This window comes from Halichoerus grypus, chromosome 2 (genome assembly GCF_964656455.1).
Source record: "Halichoerus grypus chromosome 2, mHalGry1.hap1.1, whole genome shotgun sequence".
Classification (NCBI taxonomy): domain Eukaryota; kingdom Metazoa; phylum Chordata; class Mammalia; order Carnivora; family Phocidae; genus Halichoerus; species Halichoerus grypus.
The window spans coordinates 203,923,101-203,943,601 of record NC_135713.1 but is presented as its reverse complement, the minus strand read 5'-3'; the positions used below and the strand labels follow the sequence as shown (position 1 = coordinate 203,943,601).

The 20,501-nt window shown below is 59.3% G+C and overlaps 1 protein-coding gene across 6 annotated transcripts in view; it reads right to left on the bottom strand.

Annotated features, from left to right (window-relative positions):
- The window catches only part of ITGB4 (integrin subunit beta 4), a 30,363-nt gene extending 10,841 nt beyond the window's left edge, over positions 1–19,522 (bottom strand). The window contains exons 1-26 of one of the 6 annotated variants that reach the window (XM_036088647.2): positions 19,312–19,522; positions 16,503–16,591; positions 15,263–15,345; positions 14,923–15,024; positions 14,565–14,769; positions 13,945–14,041; positions 13,377–13,548; positions 11,696–11,959; positions 11,269–11,358; positions 10,835–10,957; positions 10,083–10,247; positions 9,835–9,911; positions 8,829–9,031; positions 6,711–6,814; positions 6,493–6,591; positions 6,193–6,322; positions 5,500–5,622; positions 5,300–5,406; positions 4,076–4,109; positions 3,705–3,896; positions 3,319–3,422; positions 2,979–3,037; positions 2,823–2,846; positions 2,229–2,377; positions 1,958–2,137; positions 997–1,145 (exon numbers count right to left, since the gene is read on the bottom strand). In XM_036088647.2, the coding sequence (XP_035944540.2) occupies positions 997–1,145; positions 1,958–2,137; positions 2,229–2,377; positions 2,823–2,846; positions 2,979–3,037; positions 3,319–3,422; positions 3,705–3,896; positions 4,076–4,109; positions 5,300–5,406; positions 5,500–5,622; positions 6,193–6,322; positions 6,493–6,591; positions 6,711–6,814; positions 8,829–9,031; positions 9,835–9,911; positions 10,083–10,247; positions 10,835–10,957; positions 11,269–11,358; positions 11,696–11,959; positions 13,377–13,548; positions 13,945–14,041; positions 14,565–14,769; positions 14,923–15,024; positions 15,263–15,345; positions 16,503–16,581 (3,114 nt within the window). In that variant the 5' untranslated portion in view covers positions 16,582–16,591; positions 19,312–19,522. Of the gene's footprint in view, positions 1–996; positions 1,146–1,957; positions 2,138–2,228; positions 2,378–2,822; positions 2,847–2,978; positions 3,038–3,318; positions 3,423–3,704; positions 3,897–4,075; positions 4,110–5,299; positions 5,407–5,499; positions 5,623–6,192; positions 6,323–6,492; positions 6,592–6,710; positions 6,815–8,828; positions 9,032–9,834; positions 9,912–10,082; positions 10,248–10,834; positions 10,958–11,268; positions 11,359–11,695; positions 11,960–13,376; positions 13,549–13,944; positions 14,042–14,564; positions 14,770–14,922; positions 15,025–15,262; positions 15,346–16,028; positions 16,180–16,502; positions 16,592–19,155; positions 19,222–19,311 lie in introns of those variants that run through there. The other 5 variants (XM_078066083.1, XM_078066081.1, XM_078066084.1 and 2 more) reach the window with 5 other exon arrangements.
- Positions 19,523–20,501: the final 979 nt, after the last annotated feature.

The window sequence follows — 20,501 nt, the reverse complement described above, 5'->3', positions numbered from 1 at the left end:
TGGGAGCACTGGCATTCATGAGAACTGTTCCATCGAATAAAAGGAAGTGAAGAAGAGGGTGTGGTCAGGCTTCGGGAGCCCGCTGAGCACATGCTCCCTTGCATTTGCCTAACAGGACTGTGGGCCCCGTGACATTACATTCTATTACTCTCTAAGTGAATTGCTGATACGAATATTTTTAGTTTGTAAATGTTGATAATAAACTCAGAAAAACAAACAAACCTGTAAGCCAAGCCGAGCACATGCAACACCTGGATTTGGTTCTTCCGGAGACTGGGGCCCAGTGATGGAGGGGATGTGGGCCCACGTGCTTGGCCCTGCTGGCCTTCAAGGGCTGCTCCTGCAGCTTGGCCCTGGGAGGGCCTGCCAGGCAAACCGTGACAGCCCTTGGGGAGTCTGTCTAGGGCCATGTGGCCTCTGATCCCACCTCAAGAAGCCCAGAGCCCCAGGGGGCGCCTGGGTGGCTAAGTCGGTTAAGCATCTGACTCTTGATTTCAGCTCAGGTCATGATCTCAGAGTCCTGGGATCAAGCCCTGAACTGGGCTCCATGCTCAGCATGGAGTCTGCTCGTCCATCTCCCTCTGACCCTCCCCACTGCGCGCTCTCTCTCTCTCAAATAAATAAATAAATAAATAAATAAATAAATAAATAAATAAAATCTTAAGGAAAAAAAGAAGAGGAAGAAGCAGCCCAAAGCCCCAGGACTGGGGCAGATGGGGAAGTCCATTTCACTCTGAAGGGTTTGGCTGCCCTGATAGATACCGGCTTGTTGGAAGGAGACATGACTGCTCTGGACGTGTCCCTGGCAGCGATGGGGCCTCACCTTGGGCACCACTGGCACTTCTGGTGAGCGAGACACCCCTGCTGCCGAGTGGCGGGCGCAGGTAGAGGCAGGTGTGTCCTTGGGAGGCCAGCCAGGGGCCCCTCCAGCAGCCGGGGACTCTGGCTCTCGCTGGGACCCTGGGAAACGCCGTTGACCCCATGGTGGAGCCTTACCCGGTTGCCCTGCGCAGTGTTATCCTGTGTGCGGTAGGACACCTGGGACTTGCCATTGTCCAGGATGCGCCGGACGACAGGAATGCAGGCCACTTGCTCCCCGCCGCTGACCGAGTACTCGGGCTTCTCAAAAGACACTATCCCGCTGGCTGCAAGGACCCAGGCGACAGTCAGGGCGTCCTGGCCTCCGTCCCTTCTCCACACCCACCCTCCCTCTGGCCCAGCCCCGCCTCGACGCCAGGAGTCTGCCTCTCATTCCTCACCCCACCGCCCTCTGGGGAGAGCAGAGGAAGGGAATGGAAAATTCTTCCAGAAAAGACTGAGGGAGCTGGAACAGAGTCCCACTGACATCCCGGACGTGTCAGGGCAGAGGAAGGAGGCCAGGCAGGGGCGTAGCCAGAGAAGAGGCCCCGAGACTGAGGACCGGGCCAGAGCAGGACAGAGTCCTGTGTTTGTTGGAGCAGGTGGGCAGGAGGGCTCAGGGGCCAGAGCAGGCCCTCCGGATGCAGGAAGGACGGTCATCAACAAGCCGGGGTTCCCCGAGAAGCAGGTAGGGAAAGCAACAAGGGTGTCAGCGGGACGGTGTGTGCTTCCCCTCCCACAGCCCTTCCTGCTCTCCTGTCCTGGCATCCTACGGAGGTCTATTCAACCTCCTAAGTTCAAAGGCCAGAAGGGAGGGAAGAACAATGGGAGGGACGGGGGCAACTTCAGGAGGACCCAGCACCCTACGAAGAGTATAACAGAAGCTCCCACATGAATGCTCACTACCAGGCACGTACCGTGACGTACCCCTCTCGAGAGCCAGACGCCCATTTTACAGATGGAGAAACCAAGGCTCACAGAGGTTAAGTGACTTGCCTATGCCACATGGCCGGGCCCCATTTCCACTCAGGTATCAGGAGGAACAAGGGTTCACAGAGCCCCCTTTCTGCCCACCCCTGCTCCCTCCGCCCTGATCTACCTTGCTCCTTGATGATGGTGATGTTTACAAGGCGGCGGCCGAGGGTGGCGGTGCCCATGGGTACGTCGATAGCCTCCACCAGCAGCTGCTTCTCGTCGTCATCCTCGGGCCGGATGAAGAGGGGCACCCGCACGTCTACCAGCTCCACGCCCTCCTGGAACTCCACCATGCCCCGGGCATCTGGGTGGGTGTTGGGGGGGCAGAGAGGGGTCAGGGGGCCACACTGGGGTGGGAGGCACAAGGGAGTGGTGCAGGGAGCCTGCCCACCTACCCTGGTCTGCAGTGAGGGTGTAGTAGCCCGGGGCCACCTTGAGCTCGTGGAAGGACCCCTGTTCCACATGCTTCTCTGTCAGCTTCAGCAAGGCCTGCTTGGCTGAGCGGGGTGCCGTCAGCACCGTGTCCACGATGGTGTGGTCCTGCCTGGCGTAGGGGTGGGGGGTCAGGTGGGGATGTGTCAGGCGGGCCATGATGCTGGCACTTGACCCCCATCCCCCACCCTCCTGCTTTTCCTCTCCCCAGCAGGGGACAAGATGCCTGGCAGCAAAAAGTGCAGGGTCTTTGGAACTGGGCAGTCCTGGAGGCCCATGCTGGCCCCACCACCTCACTCTGAGCCTCAGTCAAGCCACTGTGCCTCCTTGAGCCTCAGGGTCCTCATCTATGAAATGGGGCCCCTCCCTAGGCCCTCCCAGCCACACCCCTTCAGGTGGGATCCCAGGAGTAGATGCAGGACAGAAAAGATGCTACGGGTATGGGCGCTGGAGTCAGACAGGCTGGGTTCAAATCCTGGCTCTATTTCTCAGTAACTAGGTAATGTGGGCCAAGATGCTTGACCCGGGGCTGCCCCACCCGTGTGCCTTCAACTCACTTTTTCCCGGCGTTGGGCTGCTGCCTGTGGGGACCAAGAAGGGGCTGTGAGCCTCATGGTGTCTGGGGTGGAGGCATGCCCTGCTTGGGGGGGTGTCCCCTAGAGTGGGCAGTATGGGCAGCCCCCCCCCACCAACCCCAGGCACCCAGGACCCACCGGAACTTAGTCTGCTGGAGCTTATGTGAGTCTGTTATCTGTCGGTACACCTCATTCAGCTGCCAGGCAAGGAAAGGCATGAGGCTGGCGTCCTGGGTAAGCCTCCCTACCCAGAGCCATCCAGGCCCAGGGGACATGGTTGGTTGGGGACATGCACAGGGGCCTGCACATTGCCTTGTCCCCTTCTGGAAACATTCATAGGATGACCCCAGGCCAGGCACATGTCCAAGGAAGCCCCTCTTTCCTATGCAGAAAAATCCAGGTTCCACAGCAGCTTTCCCTTGCTCTCCCTCTACCGGGATCACCCCCAAGCCCAGAGATCAGCTTCTTTGGCCCTTACATTCTCCTCCACCTCCTGGCGCAGCTGGTTACACTCTCGCGTGTCAGGTTTCAGCAGGTTCTCGGTGCACAGGCGGGCGAGGCGCAGGGACAGCCCGTAGGGCACTAGGGATAGGCGGGGATGGGGGTCATCAGCCCGCTGCACAGCAGGCATGCTGGAAGCCCCCTCCAGGAGCCACGCTAGGATGGTGGGGGTGGGGGGGACCGGCGGGCCGAGAGCCTGAGGCCTGGAGCACCATCAGGAAGGGCAGAAGGTGGCCAAGCCTGTGCTTGCACCCAACACCCAGAGAAGACGGGAATGTTGTGACTTGAAACCCGGAACAGCGGTGAATGTGCCCCAGGCCCCAGGGGCACCGCCAAGAGCCCCCGCCAAGCCCCCGCCCTCACCCAGCTCCGTGGGGTTGGTGCTGGAGGCGTGGGAGGCAAAGCCAGGCCGCTGCACGTTGTTGGTGATCTTCCATCGGACCATGTCCCGTCCCTTGAGGTTCCCGCTGCGTAACATGGGCGTATCCAGGTGGTCCGAGGCCATCAGGTTCTCCCGCAGCATGTAGTGGTCTTCCTTGAAGCCCACCATGTGACCTGCATGACAGGGTCCTCCGCATGGGGCCTCACCCTAGGCCCTCCCCGCCACACCCCCTCCGGGTGGGACCCCAGGCCTCCTGCCTCTGTTCCAGACTCAGCCCCTATTTCCCCTCCACCCTATCTGGGAGCATGAGCAGTCAGAGCCCTTGCCACCCCTGCGGATGCTGGGTCAATACCTCGGTTGCAGCAAGGGAGAAGTGCCAGGCAAGCCTAGGAGACAAGGTGGGTGCGGATGAGGGCTGGGACAGCTGCCTCAGCTCACAGAAGCCCCTCCAGCTACCCCGCTCTCCATGCCAATGGTCCAGAGGGGCAACAGTGCCTTCCCCAGACACCAGGATATCAAGGAAGTTGAAGGGATCTAGGTGTGGAGCACACAGGGTGAGTACGGAGGGTGATGGGGGCAGAGGATTCCCAAAGTTTGTGCCATGGGACCCTGGTCCTGCCAGATGATCTGTAAAGGATCTATGAGCCAACCCATTTGAGAAGCACTGAATTCATTCCCCATGCCCCTCTTAGAGTTTCACTATGCATACAACTAGATCAAAGGCTCTGAGAAGTCCCGCAGAGAGGAAGCCTCTTTCCCAAATGTATTTGATCAGAGATGTCTTTATCTCTGTAACACACACTAATATCCCACAATACTGGGGCTACTACACAGCGTCTCCTGTTTCTACCATTCAGTATCCCGAGCCAGGCCATCCTCCGTGCTTTCTTGCCTCTTATCTCTTCTCCCCAGTGAGACTATCAGCTCCTGGCGGGCAAGGCCCTTTCTTCCTTGTTGGCTCCCCTGGCCCTTTGCATGTGCCTGACCCGAGGACAAGTAGTCTCAGGTCCGGGCCACTGATGGTTGGCAGAGGCAAAGGGCTGGCGTGGGGAGGGCACTAGAGCTGGGCAGAAGACGTGGGTTCACCTGGCCTCTGCCACCTATGAGGACCTTGGGGGGGTTGGAGACCCCAGGGTGAGTGGAGACCCCGGGGTAAGTAGGGACACTCGTGGGAAGTGGGACCCTGGTGGGGGATGGGGACCTGGTGGGAGTAGAGGTCCCTAGGGGGGATGGGGCCCCTGGCGGAGGTGGGGTCCTGGCAGGGGGGTCCCTGGGGTAAGCAGCCCCGGCCAGGGGGTGGGGAGCCCCTGGGGTAAGTGGGCGCCTGGCGGGGGGGCAGGGGGGCGGCAAGGGGGGTGGGGGGCCCCTGGGGTAAGCAGCCCCGGTGGGGGAGGCAGGGGGTGGGGGGCGGCGGGGGGAGTGGGGGGCCCCTGGGGTAAGCAGCCCCGGTGGGGGCGGGGGGGCGGGGAGGCCCCTGGGGTAAGCGGGGACCCTGGCAGGGGGGTGGGGCCCCTGGGGTAAGCGGGGACCCTGGCGGGGGTGGGCCCTGGGGTAAGCGGCCCCGAGGAGCCCCCACCTTGCAGCAGGCGCAGTACTTCCAGCAGAGGAGCAGTAGCAGCGCCAGGAGCAGCAGCAGGAAGATGAGCAGAGGGATGAGCCACCAGAAGGACCTGGGTGGGCAGTCTGCGGAGGAAGGGAAGGAAGATAAGGAAGGAGGTGATGCCCGCTCCCCACTGGGGCTGCCAGGCCACCCGCCGGCCCTGCCCGCCAGCTCACCCTTCTTCTTGTGTACCAGGACGGTGCTGTTGGGCCCGGGGGCTCCGTCGCCCTCCACCGTGTAGCTGTACGTGCAGTCATCCTCTTCATCCCGGAAGGAGCAGTGCTCCACCACCTCCTCTCCTACACCCACAGGTGGTCAGCAGGTGCCTCAGGCCTGGGGAGCTGCTCCCTACTCTGGGGCCCACCGCGCCCACTGCAGGGACACCAGTCCCTGGGCACAGGGCCAGGCTGAGGTGGGGCGCCGCCCTGTCCCCACCCAGGAGCATCAAAGGCTGCAAATCTGTGCCCCCCCCCATCCTGGGTGTCACTCAGGAACTTGGCTTCTAGGACATTTATCTGACCTGGAAGAGAGGAGGCTGTGTGCTCCCAAGGCCCAATGACGTGCCCCTCCTGTGTTCATATCCCTGCCCAGCTCTCTGCCCCCTGCCTAAGCCAGGTTCCCCCTCCGCAGACTCTTTGGTCCCTACTCAGCTGTGCCTCCTGCCCCCGGGTCTGTGGGTCCGGTCTGCATTCTGTGACCTCTCCCCGGGCTGGGATCCCGCCCCTCTCTCTGGTCTGCATGACCTCAACCCAGACTGTGAGCCCTCTGCCCAGCTCTACAGCAGCCCCGCCCAGCTGAGTGACACCCCTACCCATCGGATGCCCCGTGCCTAGGTTCTTAGCACCCCCGTCCTCGGCACCGCCTCACACCTCTCTTAAGCTCGTCCACCATCTTGACCTTGAAGCTGCACTCCTCGCACGTGCGGCCTTTCTTCTCACCGGTGCCCCAGGCTTGGCACTGCACACAGGAGCGCAGGTCCTCGCAGAGGCCCAGGCGGATCTGGGTAGGAGAGGAGGGGGGTGGGGGTGTGCTGGGTGGCCGCCAGGCCTGCTCCCCTAACCTCACTCACACCCCTGGCTGGCTCCTATATCACCAGGCTCAGCACTTCCTGCCCGCCCTGCCCTGTGCCTAAGGTTCCCATGCCCACACGCCAGTGACCTTGGCCTCACCGCTGAGTAGTTGATCTCACAGATGGTGTCCGTGTAGAGCGACTGCTGGTTACAGTGGCAGCGGCCACACTCGCAGTAGCCACGCCCATTACAGATGCCCTAGAGAAAGAGGACGCACCACTGAGGCCCTGGTAGCCCCATCCCTGCCTGAGAGGGTGGGTGGTGCTGGCTAGGGTCCGTTCTGCACCCTGCACTGCCCTCCTGGTGCCCCGGCCTACCCCACTGCTGTCGATGCAGGTGGCATTGCTGAGAGGACAGTCACAGCTCAAGCCTGTCCACCCAGGCTCACACACGCACTGGCCCATGGAACAGCGGCCCCGGTCTGCAGAGAGCGGGGAGGGGTAGGAGAGGAGAGCCACATTCACTCCTGCAGTCCAGGCTGCCCATCTGCCAGGCAGGGCCTGTGGTTGCTCAGCCTGAGCTGGGATTTCTCCAGCCAGGGGCAGATCCATCTCTTTTTTTTTTTTTTTTAAGATTTTATTTATTTATTTGACAGAGAGAGACACAGCGAAGAGACGGAACACAAGCAGGGGGAGTTGGAGAGGGAGAAGCAGGCTTCCCGCGGAGCAGGGAGCCCTATGCGGGGCTCGATCCCAGGACCCTGGGATCATGACCTGAGCCGAAGGCAGACGCTTAACGACCCAGGTGCCCCCATCTCTTCTTCACTTTCTTGGAATCTCCTTCCCTCCCTCTCTCCGATTCCATTCTGCCTTCTACTTTCCACTCTACAGCCAGAGTCATTATCCCAAAACACAAATCCAATCACGTGTCTCTCTGGTTTAAGAACCTCTAATGAGTTCTGGCCAATGCAATAAGGTAAGAAAAAGAAAGAAAACATGTAAGTATTGTAAAGTAAGAAATAAAACTGCCATTATTTTAAATATTAGGAACATGGGGTGCCTGACTGGCTCAGTCAGTGGAGCATGTGACTCTTGATCTCAGGGTTGTAAGTTCAAGCCCCACATCAGGTGTAGAGATTATGTAAAAATAAAATCTTAAAAAATATATATTAGGAACATGTCACAAAATATCAAAAAGAACTTGCAGATAAATTATTAGATTTCATAAGTGATTTTTTAAAATTTTCTAAGCTTATAATGCCCTTTTTAAAAGATTTTATTTATTTATTTTAAAGATTTTATTTATTTATTTGACAGAGAGAGAGATAGCGAGAGCAGGAACACAAGCAGGGGGAATGGAGAGGGAGAAGCAGGCTTCCCGCTGAGCAGAGAGCCCGATGCGGGGCTCGATCCCAGGACCCTGGGATCATGACCTGAGCCGAAGGCAGATGCTTAACGACTGAGGCACCCAGGCACCCCAATAAATAAAATCTTTAAAAGAAAAAAAAAAGAGGGATGCCCGGGTGGCTCAGTTGGTTAAGCGACTGCCTTCGGCTCAGGTCATGATGCTGGAATCCCAGGATGGAGTCCCGCATCGGGCTCCCTGCTCAGTGGGAAGTTGGCTTCTCCCTCTGACCCTCCCCCTTTCATGCTCTCTCACTCTCTCTCCCTCAAATAAATAATAAAAAAACAAAATCAAAAAAAAAAGAAAAAAGAGAAAAAAAGTTCAATCTAGACTAGAACTGGACCCACCCTGGATGGACCCCAAACCCCCCGCATTCTGGTCCTGCCTCCTTCTCCAGCAGCCTCCCCCTCCCCTCCTCTCACAGCTGTGCCCGTGCCAAATGCCTGCCTTCCTCCAGATATGCTGGGCTCTCCTTTTGTTTCTCTGAGCACACTCTGGCATGGACGACTGAAGAGGAGACATGACAGACAAAAGCAAGAAGGGAGGAAAGGTAGGAAAGCAGGGGCTTGACCTCCAGTGACAAGTAGACAGTTGGGGCTAAATAAGTAATTGATGGCTGGATTTTCATTGATTCTCCTCCATTCAAACCACTCAATCCTTCCTGTGGCCGCTGGGTGGGTTCTGTGACCCTTGCCCTGCTTGGAAGCCCTGGCCACACTGCATAAGCCCGTGGGGCTACGGTGGACACGTAACTCCAGGCCCTGAGAGAGGAAAGACCGTCATGCCACATACCAGCAACCACTGAGGATTCAGCTGGATGGGACCAACCCTCATGAGATGGCAGAGACCACAGGACCTCAGGGGCAGTGGTCTGAAGCATGAGCAGGGGCCTTGGGCATCAAGTCTGCAGAGGGGAGGGAGGTCCAGGTTGGGGTGGCCTTGGGGGAGGCACTTGGGGAGCCCCAAGGGGGGCTAGGTCCGAACTTGGGGATTCTGACTCCTGGCCTGGCCCTCCACCCAGGTCAGGACCCCCAGGTTGCCCTTGTTGTCCTGAGCCCCCCAGCACTGGCCGCCAGGGCTGCCGAGCTCACCGTTACAGAGGACCCCGGAGGCACGGGGACACTGGAAGTTGTCATACTCGCAGAACGGCCCCTCGTAGCGGCCTTCTCCGTAGCACACGCAGTGGCCACACTGGCACTCGCCACGCCCGGAGCACGGCTTGTCCTCGTCCTCCCGCAGGCAGGGCGCTATGTCACTCAATGAACCCGTGGAACAGCTGCAGGTCTTGCCACTCCTGAGGAAGGAGCCAGTCACTTCCCCACAGCCCACGGGGAAGGCTGGGGCTTTTACCAACCCATTGCACAGATGAGGAAGCTGAGGCTCGGAGAGAACCTCAGTGGGTCCAAGTCACACAGACAGTGGTGCCTGAGCTGAGACTCAAACGTCCGTCCCAAGACCCTCCCAGGGTCCCTTCCTCAAGTCACCATGGACTTGTTCGGTGTCTTGAAGCTTTAAGAGCTCTCACTACCCTTATGATGAGCTCATTTCTGATTAGGTCACACGTGCGCATGGTTCAGAATACCAAATACAAAGGGATGGAGTGAAAAGTAAGTGTCCCTCTCGTGTCTGTCCCCCATCAGCCAGTCCCCACACCCTGCTGGCCACCACTGTCCTGATTCTTGCACCTTTTCTCAGAGATATTCTTTTTTTTTTTTTTTTTTAAGATTTTATTTATTCATTTAAGAGAGAGAGACACACACAGAAAGAGAGAGAGCATGAGCAGGGGAGAGAGGCAGAGGGAGAGGGAGAAGCAGACTCCCCACTGAGCTGGGACACCAACGTGGGGCTCGATCCCAGGACCCTGGGATCAGGACCTGAGCTGAAGGCAGACCCTTAACCATCTGAGCCACCCAGGCGCCCCTCAGAGATATTCTTTATGTCTATGTATTTTGAAGTACTTTGAGCTGGATCCCCCTCACAACTGGGCATGCCCCTTTCCAAGCCTCTCTGTGACCCGCCATCCCGCCCTCAGCTGGGTATCCGTGGTGCACCCCACATCAGAGCCTTACGGTGGCCAGGGCACCCCCGCACACTCACCAGCCCTCACTGCACACACAGTGTCCACACACGAAGTCGCCGTGGTGGTTGCAGCGAGCTGAAAGCTCCTCTTTTTGCTGGAACGAGATCATGGTGGGGTGCAACAGGGCCCCTGGACATTTCTGCTGCCTCTGCCCCTCAGGGCACCCCGCAAGGCAGGCATGGCCCCCGGAGGCTTGGCTTCATTCCTCGGGGCCTCAGGGCAGTTGGCCAGCCCTTCCCTCCCGCCTAGCAGGGCCGCATCATACCAGCTCACATGGACACACGTCGCAGATGATGCCCGCATCCATCCAGAGGCCGTCCGAGAAGGAGGGCTTCAGGTGGATGTTGCCCTTCTGGTCCTCTTCCCCCAGCTGGCACACGTGAGTCCCATCCACAGCCTCCATAGCCCGCAGCTGCACCTGGTATGTGCCCTGCAAGGACTCCACTGTCAGCCAAATGGACATTGATAAGAGGCCCCTGTGGTCCATTCGCTCATCTGAGCAACCGTCCGAGCTCTGTGCTGATTAATCCCCACTCCGCAGATGAGGACAAGCTGAGGAAGGTGTCAGAGTCATCCCTGTGGCTACCCAGGGGGCTTTGAACCCAGGCCTGTCTGACTCTGAAGGCCACACTCTTTTTTATTATTATTATTTAAAAAAAAAATTTTTTTTTAATTTTATCTATTTGACAGAAAGAGAGAGACACAGCGAGAGAGGGAACACAGCAGGGGGAGTGGGAGAGGGAGAAGCAGACTCCCCACTGAGCAGGGAGCCCGATACCCTGGGATCATGACCTGAGCCGAAGGCAGACACTTAACAACTGAGCCACCCAGGCGCCCCCCCAAATTTTTTTTATTAAGTAATTTCTATGCCCAACGTGGGGCTCAAACTCATGACCCCGAGATCAAGAGTTAGCCAGGAGCCCATAAAGGCCATGCTCTTGACCTCTGCTCAGGCAGACCCCCCCCTCGGCAGGGCCTTGTGCCCATCCTCCCCTTCCCAAAACCCCAGAGGCTTACCACTTTCCCCCGCTGGATGTGAAAGGACCCAGTATTCGTCTTTTGTAAGTCATTGGAGGTGACCTCTGTCCGCAGGCCTCGGGGGCTTTCCAGGGCCCGGATGTCCAGGTTGGAACGAATGCGCTGAAGAAGGGCAAGCAATCAGTGGTCTGGGAGGGGGAGCCTGGGCTCACCCACCCTGGCTTGGCCTGGCTGAGCTCCACCCACTCTGCACCGAGGACTGAGGGGGAGTGGGGGGACCAAGGTGGCAGAGCCCGCAGGAAGTTGGGGCCAGGCTAAGGTGGGCATCTCAGGGTCCCCAGGGAACAGCAGAGGCCCTTCCTCACTGGCCTATCTTATTTCTCAACCTCTACTTGGGCCCTCCGTTGCCCATTCTGCCTCCTCCCCAGCCCTGCCCCAGAAGGACTCCGACCGGGGCCCGCGCTGGCCCTCACGTTGAAGGCTTCCTGCAGCAACTCCACGATGTTGGAGGAGTCCTCTTGCAGCACCCCCAGTGAGGAGACAGGAAAGTACGTGTGCAGCTTCTGTGGGAGAGAGTGCCAGCCCAGGGCTAAGCCTTCAGCAAGTATCACCGCATTGAATCTGGACAATAGCTTTGGGGTTATCCTCCCTTTGCTGATGGGGGAGCTAAGGCCTAGTGTGTTCTGGAGCCTGCCCTCCTCACCCCTACCTGCTTGGGAGTGGGGTTGGGGGATGGGCACATGAACTCCCTTTCCCATCAGGGTCCACCCCTGGGGGAGCCAAAAGCTCTGGGAAGGAAAGAAGGAAGAGAGGGAGGGAGGGGGGGAGGGAGGATGTCTGAGAAGTCCTGTGGACTCCCCTCCCGCCCCCCTCTTGCCCAGGGAGGCCTCCGCCCCGCACCTCGTAATAGCTGTAGGAGTAGTTGGTGACAGCGAAGATGGGGATGATGTTGTGTTTGCCAAGCAGGCGCACCAGGGTGGGCACGGACGGATAGTCCTGCGTCTTGTACTGGGTATAGGTGCCCGAGGAGTCCAGGTGGCATGCCTCGTCATTGCGGCTCATGATGCCCGCCAGCACGTTGGCACCGTCTGCCTCATAGTGGAAAGCCGACTCGGTGGAGAACACCAGCAGGTGGGTGCTGTCGGGCCGCCAGCCAATGTTCCTCTGGGAAGGACAAGGAGGGGAGGCCCATCGAGCAGGCCGCCTACTGAGGACATGTGTCACAGTGTCGTGTATGACTGAGAAAGCGGGTCCCAACATGAGCTCAGCTAAGCCACAGGATTCACGGCATCACGGACAATGCACGTGACAGCACGTGAGCCATGGCGGTGGGCAGCGGAAAGCGGCAATGAGGATGCGGGAAGGATGCGGGCGGGCTCTGTGCACACAGTGGTCACCACGCGAGACCCGAGCTAGCTTCATCCGACTGGCCCCCCAGGCTTCCTAATTACTCTGAGGGAATATTTTAACTGCATGGGAAAATGTACACCCACAATGTTGAATGAAAAGGCTGGTTAGGGGAGCCTGGGTGGCTTAGTCGGTTGAGCGTCTGCTTTTGGCTCGGGTCCCGGGATTAAGCCCCGTGTTGGGCTCCCTACTCAGCGGGGAGCCTGCTTCTCCCTCTCCCTCTGCAGCTCCCCCTGCTTGTGCTCTCTCTCTTCCTCCCAAATAAATAAATAAAATATATATAAAAAAAAGAAAAAGCTGGTTAAAATAGATACAGCTGTGCGTGGATTTGGAAAACTGTATTACAAGCTAAAATGCTCGTGACAGTGTTAATTGAAAAAAAAAAAGAAAAAAAAAAAAAAAAAAAAAACAGGGGCGCCTGGGTGGCTCAGTCGTTAAGCGTCTGCCTTCGGCTCAGGTCATGATCCCAGGGTCCTGGGATCGAGCCCCATATCGGGCTCCCTGCTCGGCGGAGAGCCTGCTTCTCCCTCTCCCACTCCCCCTGCTTGTGTTCCCTCTCTCGCTGTCTCTCTCTCTGTGTCAAATAAATAAAATCTTTAAAAAAAAAAAAAAAAAAAAAGCAAGTTTCAGAATTTTAAGTACACTGACTCCAGCTATATAAAGTAAGGAAAGGGAACAAAATATGCTGGTGGGATATCAAGTGGCTGGCTGGCTGGCTGGCTGTGGTGAAATTATGGGCGATTTCTGTTCTTTGTTTTCCAAATTGTTTATACGATGGGTATATTATTTTCAAAATGAAAAAATTGCTGTGCACGTAAAAACTGCCCTCTTCAGCTGCCCAGTGCAGTTGGAGACTGTGGGTCCTGGAAGACTGGCATTAGCAGGGAGATTGGTGGTAGGCTGGCTTTAGGGCAAGGAAGATTCCAGAACCCCAGAACTCATGTCTGCTTTGCTGGTCAGTACAAAAGCAGCATGCCCACATGCTCAGGCCGGGGGACCTTGGATCCCAGCACATCTCAACCTGGCTTATAATTGTGGGCCCCCTGGAGGGTCTTAGCTTGTCTTTGGGCATAGGGGTCTCGGCCTGACACCAGAGCAGGCTGGTGGGCAGCTCATGCCCTTGCAGAGAAGCACAATCCTGGTCTGGGTGGGCAGGGCTCTCCCTGGCACTCACCGTGCACACGGCCACTTGCAGGATGGCATCAAAACCTCCTTCAGGAGCGTCCAGGTTGCCTGAGATCCGCTCCCTTAGCAGTTTATTCCGAAACTCTTCCAAGTTTTCCGTCAGGCTGATGACATTCTTGAAGGAGAAGGGGGCGTCACTGTTGGGCCAGGGCTCCTTCAGCCTGGGCAGAGGTGGAGGGAGAGAGAGAGACAGAGTCAGGAGAGAAGACCCCCATGCCCCTGTGCCCACCCTCTCTGAAAGTGGCCCACTGGTCCACTTCGACCAGAACACTTGGAAGTGCCCTGGTAGCGAGGAGGTGGGCCCCGTGGCTGGGACCCCTGCCCACTCGGTCACTCACTTCTTTCTTTTTTTTTTTAAGATTTATTTTATTTTTTAAAAAGATTTTTATTTATTTATTTGAGAGAGAGCGAGCGAGCAAGGGTGGGGGGCACATAGGGAGAGGGAGGAGCAGACTCCCAGACTCCCCAGCTGAGCAGGGAGCCCGATGGGATCATGACCTGAGCCGAAGGCAGACGCTTAACCGACTGAGCCACCTAGGGGCCCCTCAGTCACTCACTTCTCAGGCCTCATGTCTGTCTGAGGGACGCTGACTTTGTCCACAAACTTGCCAAATCCAATAGTGTAGTCATCAGTGAGCTCGCTCAGGACCTGGGCTGGGTGTCAACAGGAAAAAGAGGGGGCAGCTGAGCCCCAACACCCCCACATCAGCAGAGGGGGCCAGGGGCTGGCTCGGGAAGGAGGAAGAGGGAAAATAACCTCCTGTCAATACCTTGCAGGTGAACATCAGTTCATGCTCACAGTAGCCCTTGTCCCTGTTCACAGACGAAGGAAATGGGACTCGGGAGGCCCAGAGTCATGCATGGAGCAAGTTGGAGGGGGCAGCCAGGAGCCTGGAGAACCTCAGCCTCATGGCCATGAGTGTGCTCCTTGTCAGGGTCAGAGGGCTCTGCTGCCCACCCAGCCTGAAGCCCTGAGTAGTTAGTGGGGTCTGGCTAGGACCCACACCTCAGAATGGGAGGGAAGGGATTTCTTGGGGGGCTCAGATATCCTATCCTTCTTTGTGGCATGGGTATAGCCATCCTGAGCCCTAGCCTCCCAAGCAGGGACCCAGCCAGCTGGATGAGGCCACCCTCTCCATTCCCTACCCCACTGTCCTCTATGCTGGCCCAGCCATACCCAGTCTCTCTCCCATCTGCTTGAGGTTGTCCAGATCATCAGACATGGAGTTGGAGAAATCCATGAGGATGTACAGGTCCATAGGGCTCTTCTCGGGCTCGAACACCTTCAGCTCAAAGTGTTGCTCCTCGCCAGGCCGCAGCCGGACCCGTAACCCCTGGGGCGACACCTGGCTGCGCTGCAGGTTGGGGTTGATCGGGGTGTCCTGTGTCCAGGGGAGGGGGACAGCTGGCTGGAGGGTCACTCCAGAGACCTGATGGGGAACCTCTCAGCCCAGCCAGCGGACACAGTGGACCCCTGTAAAAAGCCGGCCTCAAGCGTGGGTGGGCCCACTTCCCTTGACCCCCACTCCGGGCACCTCTGTGATCTCGAAGCTGCTCTCCATGACCACTAGGCTCTCCCACCGGCAGCCGGCAGCCAGCAGCTCTGCCTGGGTGTTGCAGCGCCGCTCCTTGAACATCTGGCCAGAGGAGGTGGGGTCAGGGGGGCAGTGCCCATCCCCTGGCTGTCCCAACCCTGGATCTCTCCTGACCCTTGCCTGTTCCACACCCGCCTGGCCTGAGGCTGGGCTGAGGGTGCGGCAGGTGTGGACTTGGCTAGAGCCCGGCGTGGGGCATGATGGGGTGGGGCACCCAGGTTGGGGAACTGGCCAGGGCTGGCGCTGGGCTCAGGATGGCAGGCAGGCGACAGCAGCTCACCTGGTCCGTGCAGTAGGCACATTCCCTGTCCACGCGGATGCACTCCGTGCAGCTCTTCACCTGGGCCCTCTTGCAGCGGTTCGCTGGAGGGCAGAGATGAGCAGACCCAGTGAGATGAACCTCACCAGGGACCAAGTCCTTTCCTGCGTGTATCCTCATTGGAGAGAGGCAGGGATTCTCTCTCACTTTACGGAGGAGGAAATGGAGGCCAGTGGGTAGGCAGTCTGCCCCACTGGCATATCTGGGGCAGAGCCAGTTCTCACACCTGAACTTCCCCTCAAGTCCGGATGGTGCGGGCTGAGACAGAAGGGCTGGCCCATTTGCTGGTGGGGACACCCTGGCCGTCCCTCCCCTGCTCCTCCAGGGGACAGGGGACTGTGTCTGCCTTGCTTATTGCTGTTTCCCGGTACCCAGCCCAAGCCCAGCACACAGTAAATTGTTAGTAAATGAATGAAGAAAAACTCCAGAGTTTCCCCAAGGGTTACTGGGATTCCCTTTGGTTCTGTTCAGTTAAAATCTCAGTGAGGGGGGCGCCTGGGCGGCTCAGTCGGTTAAGCGACTGCCTTCGGCTCAGGTCATGATCCTGGATCCCGGGATCGAGTCCCGCATCGGGGTCCCTACTGAGTGGGAAGTCGGCTTCGCCCTCTGCCCCTTCCCCCCACCCCCTGCTCGTGCTCACGCATGCTCTCTCTCTCTCAAATAAATAAATAAAATCTTTAAAAAAAAAAGAAAATTTATAATAAAAAAAATCACAGTGAGGACCTACTGTGTACACTCAGGGGGTGGCCTCCTGGGCGGTGGGCGATGGTGTGTGGTCAGTGTTTAACACGGGCTCTGGTCGGGAGGGAGAAGCCCTGCCTTGCAGCATTGCCCATGTTCCCGCCATGGTCTATTCCAGGCTACCAACACAGCCTTCTCTGAAGGCAAAATTTTTATCGGTAGGAACTGACCGGAAGAGAGTCACCGGCCTCTCCTCCAAGTTCCCACAAAAAACACTCGGCAAGTGCCTCCAGGTCGCTGAGTGGGCAGCTTCTCTCGCCTCTAGAGCAAGTCTTCCTCGGTGTTCTGGGCCACAAGGCTCAGGCTCACTGCTCCCCAGCCCTCGAAGCGGGCCGTGGTTGTTTGTTGAATGGCCAAGTGAGCGTCGGGGTAAGACGCCCTGTGGGCGGCCTCCATATGAGGGCAGTGCCTTGACAGGGGTGCCCCCCCAAAGGGTGCTGCGGAGGCACGCCAGACTCACCCATTTCCCCGGGGAAGCTGACGCCCAGCAGGACTGCCAGCAGCAGCCTGGTCCACGGGCTGGGACTCGGTCCTGCCATCCTCTTCCTCCTGTATAATGACAGCAATAACTGACATAAGACGTTCCCCAGCCCGGGTCCCTGCCGGTCAGAGCTCCAGCATTCCCACCGCCCATGGGTGGAAACTGAGGCTCAGACAGCTCAGTGATGTTCCAAGGCCCCACAGCCTGCAAATGGCGGGATCCAGGGCCCCAACTCCTCTTGCCATCTCTGGAGTGACTAGATGCCCTGCAGGCCTGCCCCCTGCCCCGGGAGGCCCCACCCTCGCATCATTGAGGACTATGGGCTTTGAGCTTGTGCTCATGCCAGGTCTGCTACGCTGATCTCGTGGAGAGCAGGGCAAGGCTTATTCTGCCTTTGGCTTTCAGATCCCAGTGGGCCTGGGTCAGGTCTCACCCAAGGTCCCACCCCTTGAGGGCCTGGCTCTACCCTCCCGCCCCGTCTCTGTCTCTGTCGTGGCCTAATTGCCCTTTAAGGAAGGTGGTGTGGCCGGGGGAGAGGGGACCCTCCCAAGATCTGGGGCCTGCAGAGGGGAGGAGGGAGCTGGCTGTACCCAGCTAGGCTCTGCAATGACTGCCTGGCCCATCACTGGTGGGGTCCCCTGCCCTACCCCTACCCTGCCTGCTCCAGAGTTGAGTTTTTGGGGTCCCTGAGCAGATCATCCTTCCAGAAGTTAGTCTGGAGCTACGTTACAAGCCTCTCCCCGCCCCCCCCCACACACACAGACACACACACACACTGTGTTACCTCCCCAGGGTTGAGGAAGCCTGTGGAAGGGGGCAGGAAGGCACTGCCTCCCTCCCTCTAAGGCATGTGGCTCCCAGGAGGCCATCAGCAGCCCCAAAACATCCACAGGCTGGGGAAGAGCTGCCATCTCAGAGGGGCCTGGGGTAAGGAAGCCCTGAGCCAGCCGGGGGAAATGACTTTCCTGCAGCCTTGGGGTGTAGGCACCACACCCACACGCTACACAATACAGGCTGCAGATTTGGACCTCCCCGGGGCACCATTATACACGCGGGTACGGGCACTGGAGGGCCGAACCCGGCTCTGACTCACCCTCCCGTGCCCACAGGCTGGGCACAGAGCAGACACGCGCCCAGCACTTCACCTACGGGATGGCTATTTCATCTCCGCAGGAACCCGGTGGGGGATGACTGCATTACCCCATCTCCCAGATGAGGAGATAGAGATGGGGCACAAGGCTGCAGGGCTTCCTCATCCCACAGCCAGCAGTGGGGGTGGGGGGGTGGGGGAGGGCGGACCGGACCAGGGCAGTCCAGACCCGCCTCCATTTAACTTCTTTGTTATCCTCAGAGGCCATAAGATGGCAGTTAGGGAGCTAGTTATGCACTCAAGAGTGTTTTTGTTTGACTCAACTTGTGTTTACGAAGTTTTAAAAGTAACTGTCAACATTAAAAACAATGAGATTTCATGGAAAATTTAGGATTATGGGCTTACTGGAGGTTGTGGCCACAGGCCTGGCCAGGTGCTCAGGACGTGCACTCTCCAGGCAACCCTGGGAGCTCTCCCGGAACCACACTTCCTCCCACCCCACAGGACCCCTGCTTTCCTCCCACCCCACAGGACCCCTGCTTTCCTCCCACCCCACAGGACCCCTGCTTTCCTCCCACCCCACAGGACCCCTGCTTAGCACATGTGCACCTGCCCACCATAGCCCCTGCCTTCATGTTTTCGCATCTCCTGGCCCCTCGGCTGCTCTATCACCCCAAGAAATCGGGGCCCATGAGACAGGCACCCCTTCCCCGCTGTCCCCCAGCTCTCTCTCTTCTCTCAGCCCCCAGCATGGAGAGAGACCCTCAGCCTTCATTTCCAGCTCTGTCAGATCCTGGGGCTCAGGGTGTGGCCAGGCCCTGATGGGGTGGGAAGGGGCCCAGCTGGGCTCTCAGAAGCCATCGGAAGTCCCTGCACCACAGCCAGAGGGCCACCAGGGGCTGAGTGGGAGAGGGGGCAAGCGCTGGAGGAGGCTGCAGTGGTGGGCATAGCTCCCAGGGCTGCTGAATGAGGTCAAGAGAGCTTCCTGGAGGAAGGGAGTCCTGAGCTGACTTTGGGGGGAGGTCAGGCATGTACTTGGCCAAAAGGAGAGTCAGGGACTCCCCAGACCTCAGCAAGCATGTGCTTGGCCAAGGGGGCAGTCAGGGACTCCCCAGGCCCCAGATGGCCTTGCGGCACTGCACACAGCAGGCCAGGCCTCGGCAGACATGGAGAGCCTTTGCCTTTAGGTGGCTGCTGCCCCCCGCCTTCTTTGCAAACCCCAGTGGGCCCAGCCCATAGGCCTGCCAGCCACCGCCCAGCCTCTGCCCACTTCTCCAGAACACCCACCCAACCCTCAGGCCTCTCTCCCTGCTGCCCTCCTTTAGCGCCAAGGTCTCAGGGCCAAGAGCCCCGTCCGGCTCCACTGCCCCGCTGCCCCAGCTGCTCCCCGGGGCACACCCTGGCAGCCGAGGCATGTGCCCTGGGCAGGATGGGGCCAAGGCCTGCCAGCTTTTAGGAAGGGAAGAGCTGACGAAATAAAAGCCACCCGGGTCTCCCAAAAGGGTCCCCTGATCTGCCGGCCAGGCTGGGGTGGGCACTCACTTTCCCCTCCTCGCCTCCAAGGGCCCAGAATGGACGCCCAGCTCCAGCGGTCCGGGGCACTGGAGGGGCGGGCGGGGTGCGGCCCGGCGACCCCCCGACTGCCCGCGGCCCGCGCCCAAGCCCCTGGCGCCTGCCGCGGTCGGAGGCCGGACCTACCTTGGCGCGCACTCGCGCCCTCCCCGCGCGGGGCTCCGCTCGGCCGCTCCGGCTGCAGCGCGCGGGCGAGCCGGGACTGTCCGGAGGGCGGCTGGCAGGGAGGGCGGGCGGCGGGCGGCGGCCGCGGGGAGGGGACCGCTTTATGGGGCGGGCGGCAGGTGGGAAGGAGGCGCTGGTGAGTCAGGCCGGCCGCATTCCTGCGCGCGGCGCGCACCTGTCGGGGCAGGAGCCGGGCGCTGCCGCCGCCGCCGGGCCCGCCCCCCGGAAAAGGCTGCGGCTCCCCCGGCGCCCGGCCCCTGCGCCCCGACCGCCGGCGGCGGGGGCGGGGGAGGAGCCTCCCCCCTCTCTCCAGTCCAGCCCCGGGCGCCGCGCCTCCCCACCCCTCCAGGCTGCAGACTCGGGCGCCCGGCTGCCTCGGGCCGGGGGTGGCCTGTTAGCCCCCGGCTCCGCCCGCCGCCCTCCCACCTCCGGACGCTAGGCTGGGAGCAGCCCCGCTGCCCCGACGGCCAAACCCGCAGTCGACCGCGCGCATGCCCTCCGTCCTGTGCCGGCGCGAGGCGCGGGCCCAGGGATGCCGCAGCCCGATCTGTCATTCCCGGGGTCCGCTCGGCCTCCCCTTCCCCCCGCCTCCACGTGTGTCCAGAGGGAGATCCCAGTAAGGACTGCTTCCCTGAGTGTCCTCAGGCAAGGTACTTAAACCTCCTTAAAATGTGAGTAATACCCATCAAGTGGCCGGCACCGACCCGACATGGAGTGGGCACTCAAATTGTTATAGTTGTTCTCGACAAGCCGGTTCACAGATCTGACCCCTGCGGTCCTCTGCGTGCAGTCTTTCAAGTGCCACACGTGTTCAAGCTGGAGCCTCTCAAGTTGCTCCATGACCCCAACCTCGTCTCCTTCTCTCGCCCGACCTGCCAACAGTGCCAGACAACACCCCATGGCTAGCAGCCCGGCTCCCCAAACCATGCAGCTTCCGGCCACCGTGCTCTTGCTGGAGGCTGGGCCCTCTGCTCGGGATGTCTCCATTCTCCCACACCGCTGCCCCCAACCAGCCTGGTTTATCCTTCTTTCACTTGAAGGCATTGTGCTGATGTCACATGCTCCAGGGAGCCTCTTGACCTCCCTGCACCCTTGGTTGGATTATGTGTCCCTGTAGCCGCCCCCCCACCCCAGGGCCTGGCTTTTTCTTC